This window comes from Eubalaena glacialis, chromosome 12 (assembly GCF_028564815.1).
Source record: "Eubalaena glacialis isolate mEubGla1 chromosome 12, mEubGla1.1.hap2.+ XY, whole genome shotgun sequence".
NCBI classification, from domain to species: Eukaryota; Metazoa; Chordata; class Mammalia; order Artiodactyla; family Balaenidae; genus Eubalaena; species Eubalaena glacialis.
In genome coordinates, this window is record NC_083727.1 from 27,095,358 (window position 1) to 27,110,848 (window position 15,491).

General features: G+C 35.9%; 1 protein-coding gene across 1 annotated transcript in view; it reads right to left on the bottom strand.

Moving 5' to 3' along the window:
* PEX7 (peroxisomal biogenesis factor 7) overlaps positions 1-15,491 on the bottom strand; it is a 90,033-nt gene that overhangs the window by 8,256 nt on the left and 66,286 nt on the right. Inside the window, exon 9 of the mRNA XM_061207171.1 lies at positions 14,763-14,862. Coding sequence (XP_061063154.1) covers positions 14,763-14,862 — 100 coding nt within the window. The remainder of the gene's footprint in view (positions 1-14,762; positions 14,863-15,491) is intronic.

A 15,491-nucleotide genomic window follows, 5' to 3' on the forward strand; every position in this document is an offset into this window, starting at 1 on the left:
AGAAGAAATGAAAGTGGTGAGGAAGCTACAGAAGAAAAATTTGGAGGAGCAGAGGTTGGTTCATGAGGTTTAAGGAAAGAAGCCCTCTCTATAACATAAAAGTTGAAGCAGAGGGTGCTGATACAGAAGCTACAGCAAGTTAATCCAGAAGATCAAACTAAGATAATGAGGTGGCTACACTAAACAACAGATTCCCAACGTTTAGACTACTAAACAGGCTATTTTTGGAAGAAGATGCCATCTTGGACTTTTATAGCTCAAGAGGAGAAGTCAATACCTGGCTTCAAAGCTTCAAAGGACAGAATGACTCTCTCATCTGGGGCTAATGTAGCTGGTGACTTTAAGTTGAAGCCAATGCTCATTTACCATACTGAAAATCCTAGGGCCCTTAAGAATTACGTTAAATTGACTCTGCCTGTTCTCCAGAAATGGAACAACAAAGCCTGGATGACAGCACCTCGGCTTACAAAATGGTTTGCTGAATATTTTAAGCCCACTGTTGAAAACTACTACTCAGAAAAAAGATTCCTTTCAAAATATTACCGCTCATTGGCAATGCACTTTGGTCACCCAAGAGCTTTGATGGAGATGTACAATTAGATTAATGTTGTTTTCATGCCTGCTAACAGAACATCCATTCTGCAGCTCATGGACCAAAGAGTAATTTTGACTTTTAAGTCTTATTATTTAAGAAAAACATTTCATAAGGCTACCATAGATAGTGACTCTTCTGATAGATCTGGGCAAAGTCAACTGAAAACATTCTGGAAAGGATTCACCATTCCAGATGCCATTAAGAACATCCATGACTCATGGGGAAAGGTCAAACTATCAACAAGAATAGGAGTGTGGAAGAAGCTGATTCCAGCCCTCATGGATGACTTTGAGGGGTTGAAGACTTCAGTGGAGGAAGTAACTGCAGATGTGGTGGAAACAGCAAGAGAACTAGAATTAGAAGTGGAGCCTGATTGAATTGTGATTCAATTGAATGAACTGCTGCAATTTCATGATAAAACTTTAACGGATGAGGAGTTGCTTCTTATGGATGAGCAAAGAAAATGATTTCTTGAGATGGAATCTATTCCTGGTTGAAGATGCTGTGAAGACTGTTGAAATGACAACAAAGGATTTAGAATATTATATAAACTTAGTTGACAAAGCAGCAGCAGGGTTTAAAAGGATTGACTCCAATTTTGAAAGAAGTTCTACTGCGGGTAAAAATGCTATCCAACAGCATTACATAGTATAAGAAGTTGTTTGTGAAAGGAAGAGTCAATCAATACGGCAAATTTCACTGCTGTCTTATTTACGAAATTGTCACGGCCACCCCAGCCTTCAGCAGCCGTCACCATTGAGATAAGACCCTCCACCAGCAAAAAGATTACAACTCACTGAAGGCACAGATGATGGTTAGCATTTTTTAGCAATACAGTATTTTTAAAATTAATGTATGTACTTTTTTTTAGAGCTAATGCTATTACACACTTAACAGACTACAATAGAGGGTAAACATAACTTTTATATGCGCCAGGAAACCAAAAAATTTGTGTGACTCACTTTATTGAGATACTCGCTTTATTGTGATGGTCTGGAACCATACCCGCAATATCTCCGAGGTCTGCCTGTATTAATTAGAGGTTTCATAGGGAGCTTTCTTTTATGTCCCAGGAGCTGTTAGTAAAATACTCCTCTGCACTACGAAGCTATCTAAAATATAATTCACATATACATATATACTTATATTCATCCATTTATTCAATAAATATTTGCTGAGCACCTCTTCTGTGTCAGAAGTGTGCTGGAGATATTACAGTAAACAAGATGGTCCTCGTCTCTGTCCCCACAGATCTGGAGTCCAGCAGAGAGATGAATAAGTAAATAGACACCTACAGTGCAGAGTGATGTGAACAATGATAGAAGAATGACAGGGTCTAGTAGAAATAGGAAAAGGATCACTATAACCAAATGTGAGGAAAGTGGATGCTTTCAGGAGGACATATTATCTTAAGCTGTGGCTTAAAGAAGTATGCCTAAGCCAGAGAGCCTTTGTTTGTGGGGCAGGGATACAATGGAGAGAAGGAAAGTGTTCTAGGCAGTGGAATAAATAAGAATAAATGAAGACCAGAGAAAGAAAATACCATAGGATATCACTTACATGTGGAAACTAAAAAATACTACAAATGGGTATACATGCAACATAGAAACAGACTCACAGATATAGAAAACAAACTTATGGTTACCAAAGGGAAGAAGGAAGAGAGGAGGGACAAATTTGGAGTATGGGATTAACAGATACAAGCTACTACATATCAAACAGATAAACAACAAGGACATACTGTACAGCACAGGGAATTATACCCATTATCTTAAAATAACCTGTAATGGAATATAATCTGCCAAACTACTGAACCACTATCCTATACACCTGAAACTAACACAATATTGTAAATCAACTACACTTCAACAACATAAAAAGAATAAATGAAAAACTAAAAGTTCTAGCTTAAAGGTAACTAAATTGCATTATAAGTCCTCTGATGAAACTCTTGATCTTTTGAGAAGCTTTTTTCTGGCTCCTGTCTGACTCCCGTCTAGGGTTTCTTGAAGGCTGGCTGCCAAGGCCTATCTTGTGTGACCCTCTCCCCTTGCGGTGACTGTGCATGTGGACACCACAGGGTAGGAGCCTCCAGTCTCTACGTCTTCTGCCCAAGGATATTCAAGTAGAAAATTGATTTCTTAACCTGCAAGCCCCCACTGCAGTACATTTCATCCCTATGTCCTCTAAGTTTCCTTTAATCTGAGATCAAAACGCAAACCTTTTCAATAAAACTCAAAATGAAAATTATTGACATTACAGGAAAAATGGTTTGTCAAAAAGTTTTATACTTCTTTGTTTAGTGTAAAGTTTGAAGACAGGATCAGTCTTTTTCATTATTATTTTTAAAAGCTGCTATTTCCTAGGGTAGTGGAAAAACTGAATAGAAATTTATTATCTATCACTATAGCCTATTAATTTCTGAATACAGCTATAGCATATACATCATGACATTGTTATACATGGAATGCTTGAGAGCAACTGTATTAAACAAATATTTTACCATTTCCTATGTGCAAAGTATTGGGCTAAGTTCTACAGTAGACCCAAGGGTATTAAAGAAACAAATCCAGTCAATAAGGAGTTTATAATAAAAATTTATCACTGATGGATCAAATAAGACTTGTTATAAAACATCCTCAATAATAACGATCCTATAAATGCAAATTTTGGAAAAGGAAACATTATAATGAAAATATCAGACTTTAAATACATGTATAATTTAGAAAATGAATTTATATTCCTTAATTTATCAATTTTCTCCATTTTATTAAAATGTTTACATATGCCACTGATAAGGTAACTTACTTCAAATGATTTAATATGGCTGTTAACATAACAAAGAAGCCCTACAGACCCATTAAGAGATTTACTTTATTGACAAGTTTTCCATTTCCTATTAATCATTATACTCCTTTCTCTCAATTTTGTGGACAATTGCTTTTGCCCTTGGTAAACTTGTTCAAACTACTCTAATTACTTGTATGACATATGACCTCTTTAGCAAAAATGAACAAGAAAAATAAGCAGACGGATGTAAAGAGAATGAAAGAAATCACAGAGAGTCAACTCTAAATTTTGAAAAAGCAGCCCAGACATTATGTTGCAATGTATTAAATAACGGGCTAAAGAAAATACGTCTTATTTACTCAACCAGCTTCCGGAAGGAAGTGACTACAGAGAAGAACGTGGTTTATTATGTTAATCAGTATGGAGTTTAAGTAAAAGTAAGGAAAGTGTTGACTAATATACTAAAAAAAAGGTCTTTTCATTCATTCACTCATTCATTCATTCATTCAACATTTATTTAGTACATACATATCAGGGAGTTTGCATAAATTCACTATGTAACTCCTGACACATGGCTGGCACTCGAATATTTACTGAAGAAAGAAAAGAGAAAGGAGAGAAGGAATAGAAGACCTTGTCCAGGACTTGGAAAGGCAGAAACACTTTGCCCAGGCAGAAGTGGAGGACAGTGAGGGAAAAAGTGGCAAACACATGGAGATCACAAGTAATAAAATATAATTGGTATGAAACAGGGAGATTCCATAGGATGGTTGAGAAATAAAATTAGAAAGCAACATAGATTATATTGAGTCTTGAAAGTAAGATTAACAGTTCAGACTCTACTATGGAGGTAATAAGCTGCCTCTTGAAAGGTTTCTGAGAGGACATGATGAGGGTGACAATTTAACTATGTCGATTTGTAAATTAAAACCGGTATGTAAGCAGTATGGCAGAAAGTTAATGGTCAGACTAGTTAAAGAGCAATCACAGGAGTGACTGACCATGCGTTCCAAAAAGAGAAAGGCCTGTTAGGAGGCAAACGTAGTATCTTTATAAGATGAGAAAGGCCTAAAAAAATGACAGCCGTTAAGAAAAAAAAACGTGTTCTGTTGCAAGAACATGATATGTCTGTTCATTTATTCTAGTCTTTTTTAAAAGTCCCTTAGTGAAGGTATATAATTTTCTTTATCTAGAGTCCTGCACATTTAAAAATTTTTATTCTTCTTTGTATCATACATACACACACATAGTTGTTGCCATGTAAAAGTAATTTTTGCCATTTTATTTTCTAACTGATGATTACTGGTATCCACATGGTATTCATTTTTGTATATTTTTATTGACCTTCTTATTGAACACTTATTTTTAATAGGTTTAAAGTTGATGTTCTTGGATTATAACATTTGACAATAGTATGAAGTACAAATAATGATAAAATTTTCTACCTTTTAAAAATATTTATATTCCATTTTGTTTTCTCCTATTACTAATTGGCTACAATTTTTAGAACCATGTTGATTAACAGTAATAAGGGTGGCAAACCTCATCTTGTTGCTGCCTTTAATGGGGCCATTGATATATTTCAGGTCAAGGACTAACAAAATCAGACTTGCATTATGGAGAGCTCTCCCCATAAGCAGTGCTGAGAAATCAGTGGAATGATGGAAAGAGCTTAGAGACCAGTTAGGAGATTACTGCAGTCATCCATGGCAGAGATACTAATAAATGCTTATCTAAGGCAGTGGAGCTAGAATAGTATGGTCCACATTTCAGAGATATTGGTGAGGAAAACTTCATAAGCTTGATGCCCATTTGAATTTAGGGATGCAAAGAGAAACAAGAAAACTAGTATGGTTTCCCAGGTCTCTAGTCTGGCCCCATCATGCAATCAATTGACCACGTTAGGAATACTGAAGGATAAGTATATAATAACATCTATTGAGATCACACAGTAAAGGCAATAGGATAAATGGGTCAAGCATCACTAACATATAATTAAACGCCAGCTTCAAGAAGAAGATGCATAAAAGTTAGAGGACTAAGACTTGTATATTGGAGAATATCTGCTTTTGGAAGGATGGTAAGGAAGAAACTGGCCTAAGAGATGGAGATATTTAGCAAACAGGTAAGGAAAACTGCTTAGCATGGTTAGCATTAAAGCAATAGGAGGGGAAGAGTTTTCTTTTAAAAAAATTAACATTATATAGCTAAAAAAAGTCTGAGAAAAGGCTAACTTGGTTTTCAGGAGCTTTTACTAGTGACCTTTTGGGGCTTAACTTCAATTGAATGATGAAAGGAAGACAGATACAGGGGCTTAAAAGAGAGTGTTGACTTTGAGAAACTAAAAGCAACAGGTAAACTACTGATTCTCGATGTCTAATAATCGATGAGAAACTGAATTTACTGGTAGGGAGGTAAGACAGTGGAACCAAGTGAGTTTTGAAAATAGAGAAAAGAACTGACTGATGGTCTAAAAACAAAAAACAAAACAAAACAAAAACCGGTGGATTATTGACCTGGATGAAGAAGCCAATGAGAAAATTAGGAACCTAATGGAAAGGGGAAAAAGAGAGATGGAACATAAATATTTTGAGGTGATAGAGCTGGAAGAAGATATTCATTCTTGTCTATTTTAACAATAAGGTAGGAGGTAAGGACAAATGTCCGGAGTGTTAATGATACTGCAGAAGGTTGAGGAACGACATTGTGGAGAGTGGGTTACAAAATCAAAAAGACTTCAGAGGTAAGCTGAGTAGGACCAAGAGCCCAAATGAAGTTTTTTTGAAAAGTAGCTTGTTGTGTGTCAAGTCTGCTGTTTTTTAAGAAGCAATGCTCTATAGTCTAGAGAAAGAAAAATGAATAAGAGAGTAAATGACTGATTCAGGAATGGGAGCCCAGAGGCAGCAGAGGCTAAGGCGTCAACAATTTCAGAAGCTCTCACTGCAAGGGCAACTCATGCAGTGCAGGGGGCAGTAGACACAGGGTTACACCAAGATCCTACGGAGCTGGGCCTGGGGAAGGTTTTATGGCTGGGGGAAAACAAGCATTTGTTATACAGTTTTAAGCTAAAAATTACACAATTATGAAAGCATCAAAGAAGAAACAACAGAGACTAATGCCTGAGGACACTGGGTGCTTCTGGCATGTGTTCTTTTCAACTCCAAAGCTAGTCTGTGACAGATGCAGAAAATATCACCTCAGATTAAAGGTGAACAGGACATATATATCCTAACTACCAATAATGCTAGCCATCTTCAAAATCTGATTTTCCAACCTCATACTGAGAATTTTAAAATATTTTATCCACTGTCAACCTTTAAACCTGATATCTAAGATTGTGGGAATAGGGATTTGAATCAAAACATGAGCTGAATTTTTAAATGATACCCTAATATTTTTGTTGTTGTTTCTTTATTATTTTATTTTAATTGAGATAGAACTGCCATATTACATCAGTTCCAGGTATACAGCATAATGATTCTATGTGTGTGTGTGTGTGTGTGTGTGTATATATATATATATATATATATATATATATATATATATATATATACACACACACACACACACACACACACACACACACACACACATATTGCTAATTTTTTTTGCTAAAACATCAATAAAGTCAAATATACTTTTAAAAACACACCTACAGAACTAGTTTAAATCACAACCAAATCTAAGCATCTTCCACTGAAACAAAATGAAAAGGAGAGTACTTATCTTTGGGAAGGAGAAAGGGGTATAAGATTTGGGAGGAAACATGAGTGGGCTTTTTGGGATGCTGGTAGTGTGTTCCATACTTAACCTAAATGGTAGTTACACAGGTATAGTTACTTCTTGATAACTTACTGAGTTGCACACTTAAAATATGTGCATTTTCCAATATGGGTGTTACACTTCAAATAAAAATTCCTAAAAAAGGGCTGAAAAGAAACAAGTTAATATGGTATAATAGAGATTCTTTCTAGAGTGGCAAAACCATGGGTAATCTTTTTTCTTTCTTCTAAATATAATTTCCCAATTTCATCATGGGGAAAAAAGATAAATTTATTAAACACATAGATGAGATGTCTTGGAATGAACTAATAATGCCTACTTTAAAGGGGATTTAAAAGAGAAATAACTATCTTCCAAAAGGAATGTGTAATGATATATAAACCTGTACCCAGCTTATACATACTAAACTAAATATCCATGAGCATTCAAAAGAGCAGAGTTGATACTGCAGAGCACAAAGTCAGGGATTCTAAAAATACATTAATACAGAAAATCCCAATTATACAAATGGACATATTACAGGTCTAGAATCATAAGCCTAAAAACAGAATAAAGGTTTCCAATACAGAGATAATAAGGATAAGAAAGAAAAGAGAAAATGCCAGGACTATACAAATCAAGATCAGAGGGAAAAAATTCAAAGAAAATTTTTCTGAAGTGAAAGATGATTTCAGCCTGGTTAACAAGAGGGCACAGAGTATTTCTCAGCAATTATCCTTAAAGAATGACCCCAGACACTTATTTGTCAAGTTTTAGACCTTTAAAGACAAGATCTTACACTCTGTCAAAAAAAAAGAAGGTTATAATACAAGAATGTCTTTGGATCTCATTTTTCAGATCTCTAAGAATGGAGAAGCTAAAAAGAAAATTATAAATATAAAATTATAAATACAAGAAAAATCTATTTTAAGACAGGGAATATATTAAGACACGGGAGCCCAAAAGTAACATCAGCAAAGTCTCACAGCTGTTAAGATCACCACAAGAGATGACAAGTTTTTGAAAGCAGATGGAAAGGTACTTTCTAAGAGGTGAGAGAAAGATACTTTCTAAGAGAATAAACTATGAACAAAGAGTGAAATTAAATTAACATGCAACCAGTAAACTTGAATACATACTTGTGAGAATAAAGGATAAATATTATATGTCAAAAATAACTTAGACTACCAACTATACCAACAAAAGGTTAATGTGGTAGATTTTAAATGGCTACAAATTCTTTGCAGCTACTCCCAACAAGAGGTGGAGTCTCTCTGTCACTCTCTGAATCTGAGCTGGCCTTGTAACTTGCTTTGCCACAGAAGGAATGTTGTGTGACTTCAAAGTCTAGTCCTGAAGACACCTTGCAGCTTTTGCTCAAGGTTTTGCTTAGCAAAACCTGGAAAGCTACAACTGTTAGGTGAAGAAACCTGGACTTATCTAGAGACACATGGATCAGAAGACAACCAGTGCTACACCCTACACATCTATGTGAGGCCATCTTAGACCACCCAGTCTTGGTTAAGCCACCAGATGACTGGAGCCACATGAGACACCAACAGAGGAACTGCTTGGCTGAGTTCAGCCCAAATTGTTGACTCACAGAACTGTGAGCGAAGAAAATTGTTGTTTAAGCCACTAAATTGTGGGGGAGTTTGTTATATAGCAATAGACAACTGAGATAAAATAAGTGAGAAAAATATAGGGAGATGCACTAAGAACTTGATTCTTATTTCCCCTAGAAAGGAGTTTAATGTTACTTGGCAAAACTATACATTAATAATAAAAATAAATGTTTGGGTTAAAATGTGTTAATGTTAAATATGCTTTTTTAAAAAAAACATATTGGTTGGGATCATGATCTTAGTTTGAAAGGAAAGTTTAAAGTCCAAGACACAGTATAAATAAAATGGAGAAGAACAGGATAAACTAATCACTGAAAATGTTATACAGAAAGTAACCAAATCCTAGAACTTGGAGTCAGAAAACCTCTTCTTCAAACCCCAAATCTGATAGGTCACTAAATATTGACCTAGTCTTCTCAAAGTCCCTCACATATCTATCACTTTTCATGTCTTTTAATTTCAGTGTTTAGACCATTTACATTTAATATAATTGTTGAAATGGCTGGATTCAAAGGTTTCCACATATAAGATCATGTCATCTGAGAAAAGATATAATTTTACTTCTTTCTTTCCAATTTAGACGCCTTTTATTTCTTTTCCTTGACTAATTGCTCTGGCTAGGACTTCCAATATTATGTTGAATAGAAGTGGTAGAAGTGAACATCCTTGTCTTATCCCTGATCTTAAAGAAAACGCTTTCAGTCTTTCACCAATGAGTATGATGTTGGCTAAGGATTTTTCTATGTGGCTTTTATTATGTTGAAGTAATTGATTTTTAAAATAATCATCTCCACCGTTGGCTTATTAATGAAAGCTTTTTTAAAAATTTCTTAGAGGTTACCATAGGGTTTACAATATACATCTTGAATTTATCACAATCTACCTTCAAATAGTATTTTATAGCACTTCACATGTAGTAATGCCTTTACAACAGTATACTTCTAACTCCTCCCTCTCTTCCCTTGTTCTATTATTGTCCTACATTTTACTTTTGCATATATTAAAAACCTTACAATATATTGTACACAAACGTACTGAATACAATACTACTTTTGCTTTAGGCAGTTAATTATTTTTCAGAGTGATAAAATTAACTTAAAAAGTGTCTTGTACATTTACTTCATTTTTGCCATTTCCAGAGTTTTTTTTTTTCTCTCTCCTTCTTTCCCTCCCTTCCTTTCATCTTCCTTCCCTTTCTCTCCTTCCTTCTTCCTTCCCTCCCTTCCCTCCTCCCTCCCTTCCTCCCTCCCTCCCTCCCTTCCTTCTTTCCTTCCTTCCTTCCTCCCTCCCTCCCTCCTTTTCTCTCTTTCCATAGTTTCATGTTTTGGTCTGGGCTTATTTCTCTGCACAGAACTTCCTTTAACATTTCTTACAGCAGAGATGTGCTCTCAGCTTTCCTTTGTCTGAAAATTTCCTTATTTTCTCTTTATATTCAAATGGTACTTTCACTGGGTATAGAATTATGGGTTCACAGTTTTTTCATTCAGTACTTTAAAAAGACATTTCATCACCTTCTGGCCTATATGATTTATGACAAGAAGTCTGCTGTAATTCTTATCTCTAGTCTTCTGCATATGTTTCTTTTTTCCTCTGTCTGCCTTTAAAATTTTCTCCTTATCTTTGTTTTTTAGCAGTTTGAATATGGGTATGCCTTGATGTTTTGATTCTTTGTTTAAATCCTGCTTGGGTTTCTCTGGACTTCTTGGATCTGTGGTTTCACAACTTTTACTATTTTGGAAAATTTTCTTTTTTCTTTTTTTTGGCCATGCCACACAGCTTGCAGGATATTAGTTCCCCAACCAGGGATTGAACCCAGGTCACAGCAGTGAAATCACTGAGTCCTAACCACTGGACCGCCAGGGAATTCCCTGGAAATTTTTCTTTAAATACTTCTTCCCTATTCTCTCCTTCCTTCTGGACTCCAATCTGATATTTTCCCATAGTTCCTGGATGTTCTGTTCTCTTTTACTTCCCTCATTCTTGTTTTCTCCTATTGTTTCAGCTTGGGTAGTTTCTAGTGACCTATCTCTAAATTTACGGATGAGTATATTGAAGGACTGTATCCCTTGTACTGTACTTCTAAAGTTTTTCTATTTTCATTTGATTCTTTCTTATATTTTCATCTCTCTGCTGAAATCCCTCATTTGTTCACACGTTTTTCACTTTTTCCACTATATCCCTTTCGTATAGCAGCTGTGTCTTCTTCCTGTGCTTTGTCACAGGTAAAATAGTCCTAGTGTCCCATCTCTCCTTAGAGGAAGGGGTCTGTCTCTCTTTGGATTTCAGGCTACTTGTTTTCCCTGCCACCTCAGCTCTCTGATGGGTTCACAAAGTTCTGATTTTATAGTTTATCTGCCTTTTTTCTTATTTTTACAGTGAAAAGATTTTCATCTTTTTACATTTTAGGAAAAATCAGAACTTCTTCCATTCTATCTCTCTTTTTTTAAACAGCTTCACTGAGGTATTGGGTTGGCCAAAAAGTTCATTCAGGTTTTTCAGAAACAACTTATGGAAAAACCCAAACGAACTTTTTGGCCAACCCAATATAAATTAAATACCATAAAATTCACCCATTTTAAGTGTACAATTCAATGATTTTTAGTATCATTACACAGCTGTATAACTATTACCACAATCCAGTTTTAGAACATTTCCATCACTCCCTAAAGACCCTTTGTGTTCATCTGCAGATAATTCCCATTCTCAGCTCCTTCCCCAAGTAACCACTAATCTCCTTTCTATCTTTATAGATTTGCATTTTCTGGACATTTTATATAAACAAAATTATACAATATGTAGTCTTTTGTATCTGGCTTCTTTCACTTAGCATAATACTTTGGAGATTCATCCATGTTGTAGCATTGGTATACCACATTTCGTTTATTCATTCACCAGTTGATGGACATTTGGATTACTTCTACTTTCTGGCTATGAACATTCACATACAAGTCTTTATGTGGACATATATTTTCATTTCTTTTGAGTATATATCTAAGAGTGTAATTGCTGAGGTGTATGGTAAATTTACATTTAACTTTTTAAGAAACTGTCAAACTTTTCCAAAGTGATGGCAACATTTTATATTCCCACCAGCAGCATGTGTGATTTTCTCCTCCTTGAACTACTGTTTTCTTTGAACTTCAAGGATACCATACTTTTATAGTTTTTCTTCTACCGCACTAGTCATTCCTTCTCAATCCCCTTTGCTGGAATTCTCTTCTTTCAGGCTTCTAGCTTTTTCTGAGCCTCTTCTTCCACATATTCTCTCCAGATAATTTCACTCTGCCCCCAAACTTTTAAAGCCATTTATATGTTAAAAATTCCCATATTTGGGGCTTCCCTGGTGGTGCAGTGGTTAAGAATCTGCCTGCCAATGCAGGGGACATGGGTTCAAGCCCTGGTCTGGGAAGATCCCACATGCCGCGGAGCAACAAAGCCCGTGAGCCACAGCTACTGAGCCTGTGCGTCTGGAGCCTGTGCTCCGCAACAAGAGAGGCCACGACAGTGAGAGGCCCGCGCACCACGATGAAGAGTGGCCCCCGCTCGCCAGTTGGAGAAAGCCCTCGCACAGAAACGAAGACCCAACACAGCCAAAAATAAATAAATTAATTAATTAATTTAAAAAAAAAATCCCATATTTGTGTCTCTAGCCCTAAACTCTTCCCTGAGGTGGACAGCCTCTATCAAACTGCCTATCTCCATTTGAATGTCTAACAGGAGACATTTGAAACACAACTCTTGATTGTTCCTATTTGAAGTTCCTTCCTCTTCCCCTATCTCACCTTGTTTTTCAGATCCAAATCCAAATTGATTCTTCTGTTTTTCTCATAGCCTATTTCCAATCCAGCAGCAAATCCTACAATCACTATCTCCAAACTACTAAGTTGATCCACATGAAACATCCAGCAATTTATTCTGAATCTTTCCATCTCTACATCTCTTAGATTTTAAGTCACCATTGTCTTTTGCCTGATTACTCCAAGATATTCCAATATGACTTCCCCGCTTCCAATCATACCTATGGTCTATTCTCCCACAACAGCCAGAATGATCTTTAAAAACACAAATCACTGGACAGCCACGTGCAAAAGAATGAAACTGGACCACTATCTTACACCATACACAAAAATTAACTCTAGGACTTCCCTGGTGGCGCAGTGGTTAAGAATCCGCCTGCCAATGCAGGGTACTCGGGTTCAATCCCTGGTCTGGGAAGATTCCACATGCCACGGAGCAACTAAGCCCGTGCACCACAACTACTGAGCTTGCGCTCTAGAGCCCACGAGTCACAACTACTGAGCCCACATGGCACAACTACTGAAGCCCACATGTTCTAGGGCCTGCGTGCCACAATACTGAAGCCTGTGCGCCTAGAGCCTATGCTCCGCAACAAGAGAAGCCACTGCAAAGAGAAGCCCATGCACCGCAACAAAGTGTAGCCCCTGCTCACCAAAACTAGAGAAAGCCCGCGCACAGCAACGAAGACCCAACGCAGCCAAATAATAATAATAATAATAAGCGTTGGTGAGGATGTGGAGAAAAGGGAACCTTTATACACTGTTGGTGGGAATGCAAATTGATGTAGCCACTATGGAAAAAAATACTGGAGATTCCTCAGAAAATTAAAAATAGAACTACTATATGATCCAGGAATTACACTTCGAGGTACTTATCTGAAGAAAGTGAAAACACTAATTCGACATTTGGCTCTCTCCAAGACCTGGGTGAGGAACTGCCATGTGTCACGGAGGCACATGTGTTGCCTCAGGCCACAGTCTGGGGATCACAGAGATGGGTTAATAGAAATATACGAGAAGGAAGATATCTATTTAGGGTCATTTTTTGGGTATTGCCATATTTCAATAGGTACATTACAACTTTTTTAAACTGGGATAGCAAATGGGTATAATTATTTTATTAAAAAATCATTTATAATAAATGTTTTTCTCAGAAAAAGAACTAGTACATTTAAAGCACATTGTATACACATTAAAGATAATGCCATTTCACCCCTCACTATTTCAATTTGTTCTCTTCTTAGATGCTGTTAAGTCATTTTCAAACAATTATTCTAATGTTAATGAGAATATTCTAATGTCTAATGAAAATATTTTAAACTCAGAATTGTCTTGAACTCCTAAAATAATAAGAAACCCATGTATTCACTTAAACTTAAGAATACAGTATTGAGAAATGTAATTTGTTTTTTGTCTAACTTCTAAAATTTATCATAAATGCATAACTTCTTAGTCATACTGTAGAATTTTCACATATTACTTTGTTCCATTGATATGTTGGTGTTTTCACATAGTCTGTATTATAAAGTATCTTATCACTCAACATAGTCCAGTGTTTCTGACCTGAGTTTACAATTTTCAAAACTGAAACTGCTTTTTTAAAAAACCTGAAAAATATTTAAAATCTAAAATATTGACTCTGAAGTCCTCAAGAGAAAAAAAGGGGGGAAATATGAACTTTAGTAATTAAAACAGTTGCCACTCTCCTCTACTTTGTTCTTCATGTAAAGCCTCTCTTCCATCGTGGGGTGTGGAGATGAGGGTGACAGTCCTGACAGGGAAATGACCTGCCCGTCACCTCAAATGCTTAGTGGGACAGCTGAATCCAGGACCACACACTCTTGACTCCCACCAACCTCTGGGGACAATCCTTCCTCATTCCATTCTTCTCTTGTTACCCACTGGAAGAGGTCTACAATGTTAAGCACAATACTTTTGGGGAAGTTTCCTTTTCCTCTCAGACAAGTCAATCTCTCAAAAGGAGAGAGGTATGCCAAGTTTCTGGATACCTCTTCTTCCCTAGTATTTCAAATGCTCAAGTTTATACAGCAAAAAAAGATCAGGTTTATTAAGTAAACGTACTTTGCCCTGCCCTAAAGGCAAGACTCTTGCTCATAAAAGCAACACATGCCACATGTAGAGGTATTTGTAAACTGTATGGGTAGAAAAAACATGAGGAGATTGATCCATTACCTGAGTAGGACTCTGAAGACTTAAATCTAAACCACAAGTAAATTCTGTATGATGTTCCACTGTTTCAAGAAGAGGGTCAGGCTTTGAAAAGTTCCAGAATCTGTGAACATAAAGAAAAAGAAATAATTTAAATATTAAAACTACAAAAAATTTTATCTAAGAAAAAATAGATATTTAACATAGCAGATTTCATCAAAACAGGTTCAACCAATTCATAAATGCAGAGCCCCACTACTAATCTACATTTAAAAATCTAATAAAGAAAAGAATGTGCTCTTTTCTACTGTATATAAAAAGACAAAAACCAAATGGAATTATTAATCAATCTACCCTTGCAAAAGTTTATTATATTCCCATTAGCATACTTTGTAGGATGGAAGCTTAACAAGTTTTGGTTGTTTGTTTTTTTTATATAGTACAAGGACATTTGAGATGAGAGACACTAGAGTTTTTTAGCAACTTCTAAAAGCATTCATGGCTATAAAATAAGGATATTGGATTACATGAACTCTAACATTTTGTGTTTTTAAATAGTACTTCATTTCTCAACAACTGACATGAAAAGATTGCAGGTTTAATTTACATTTCAACAGCAATTCAAAGTCTTTAAAAAGAATCTGTTCTCTTATGAAAATCTCTGCAATTCTGAAACTACCTTTTTTCTGAGGCACAGCCTTTCTTATAGAGTCCACGTCAATGTAATTTCTAGCATAAAGAAAAACTGAAATA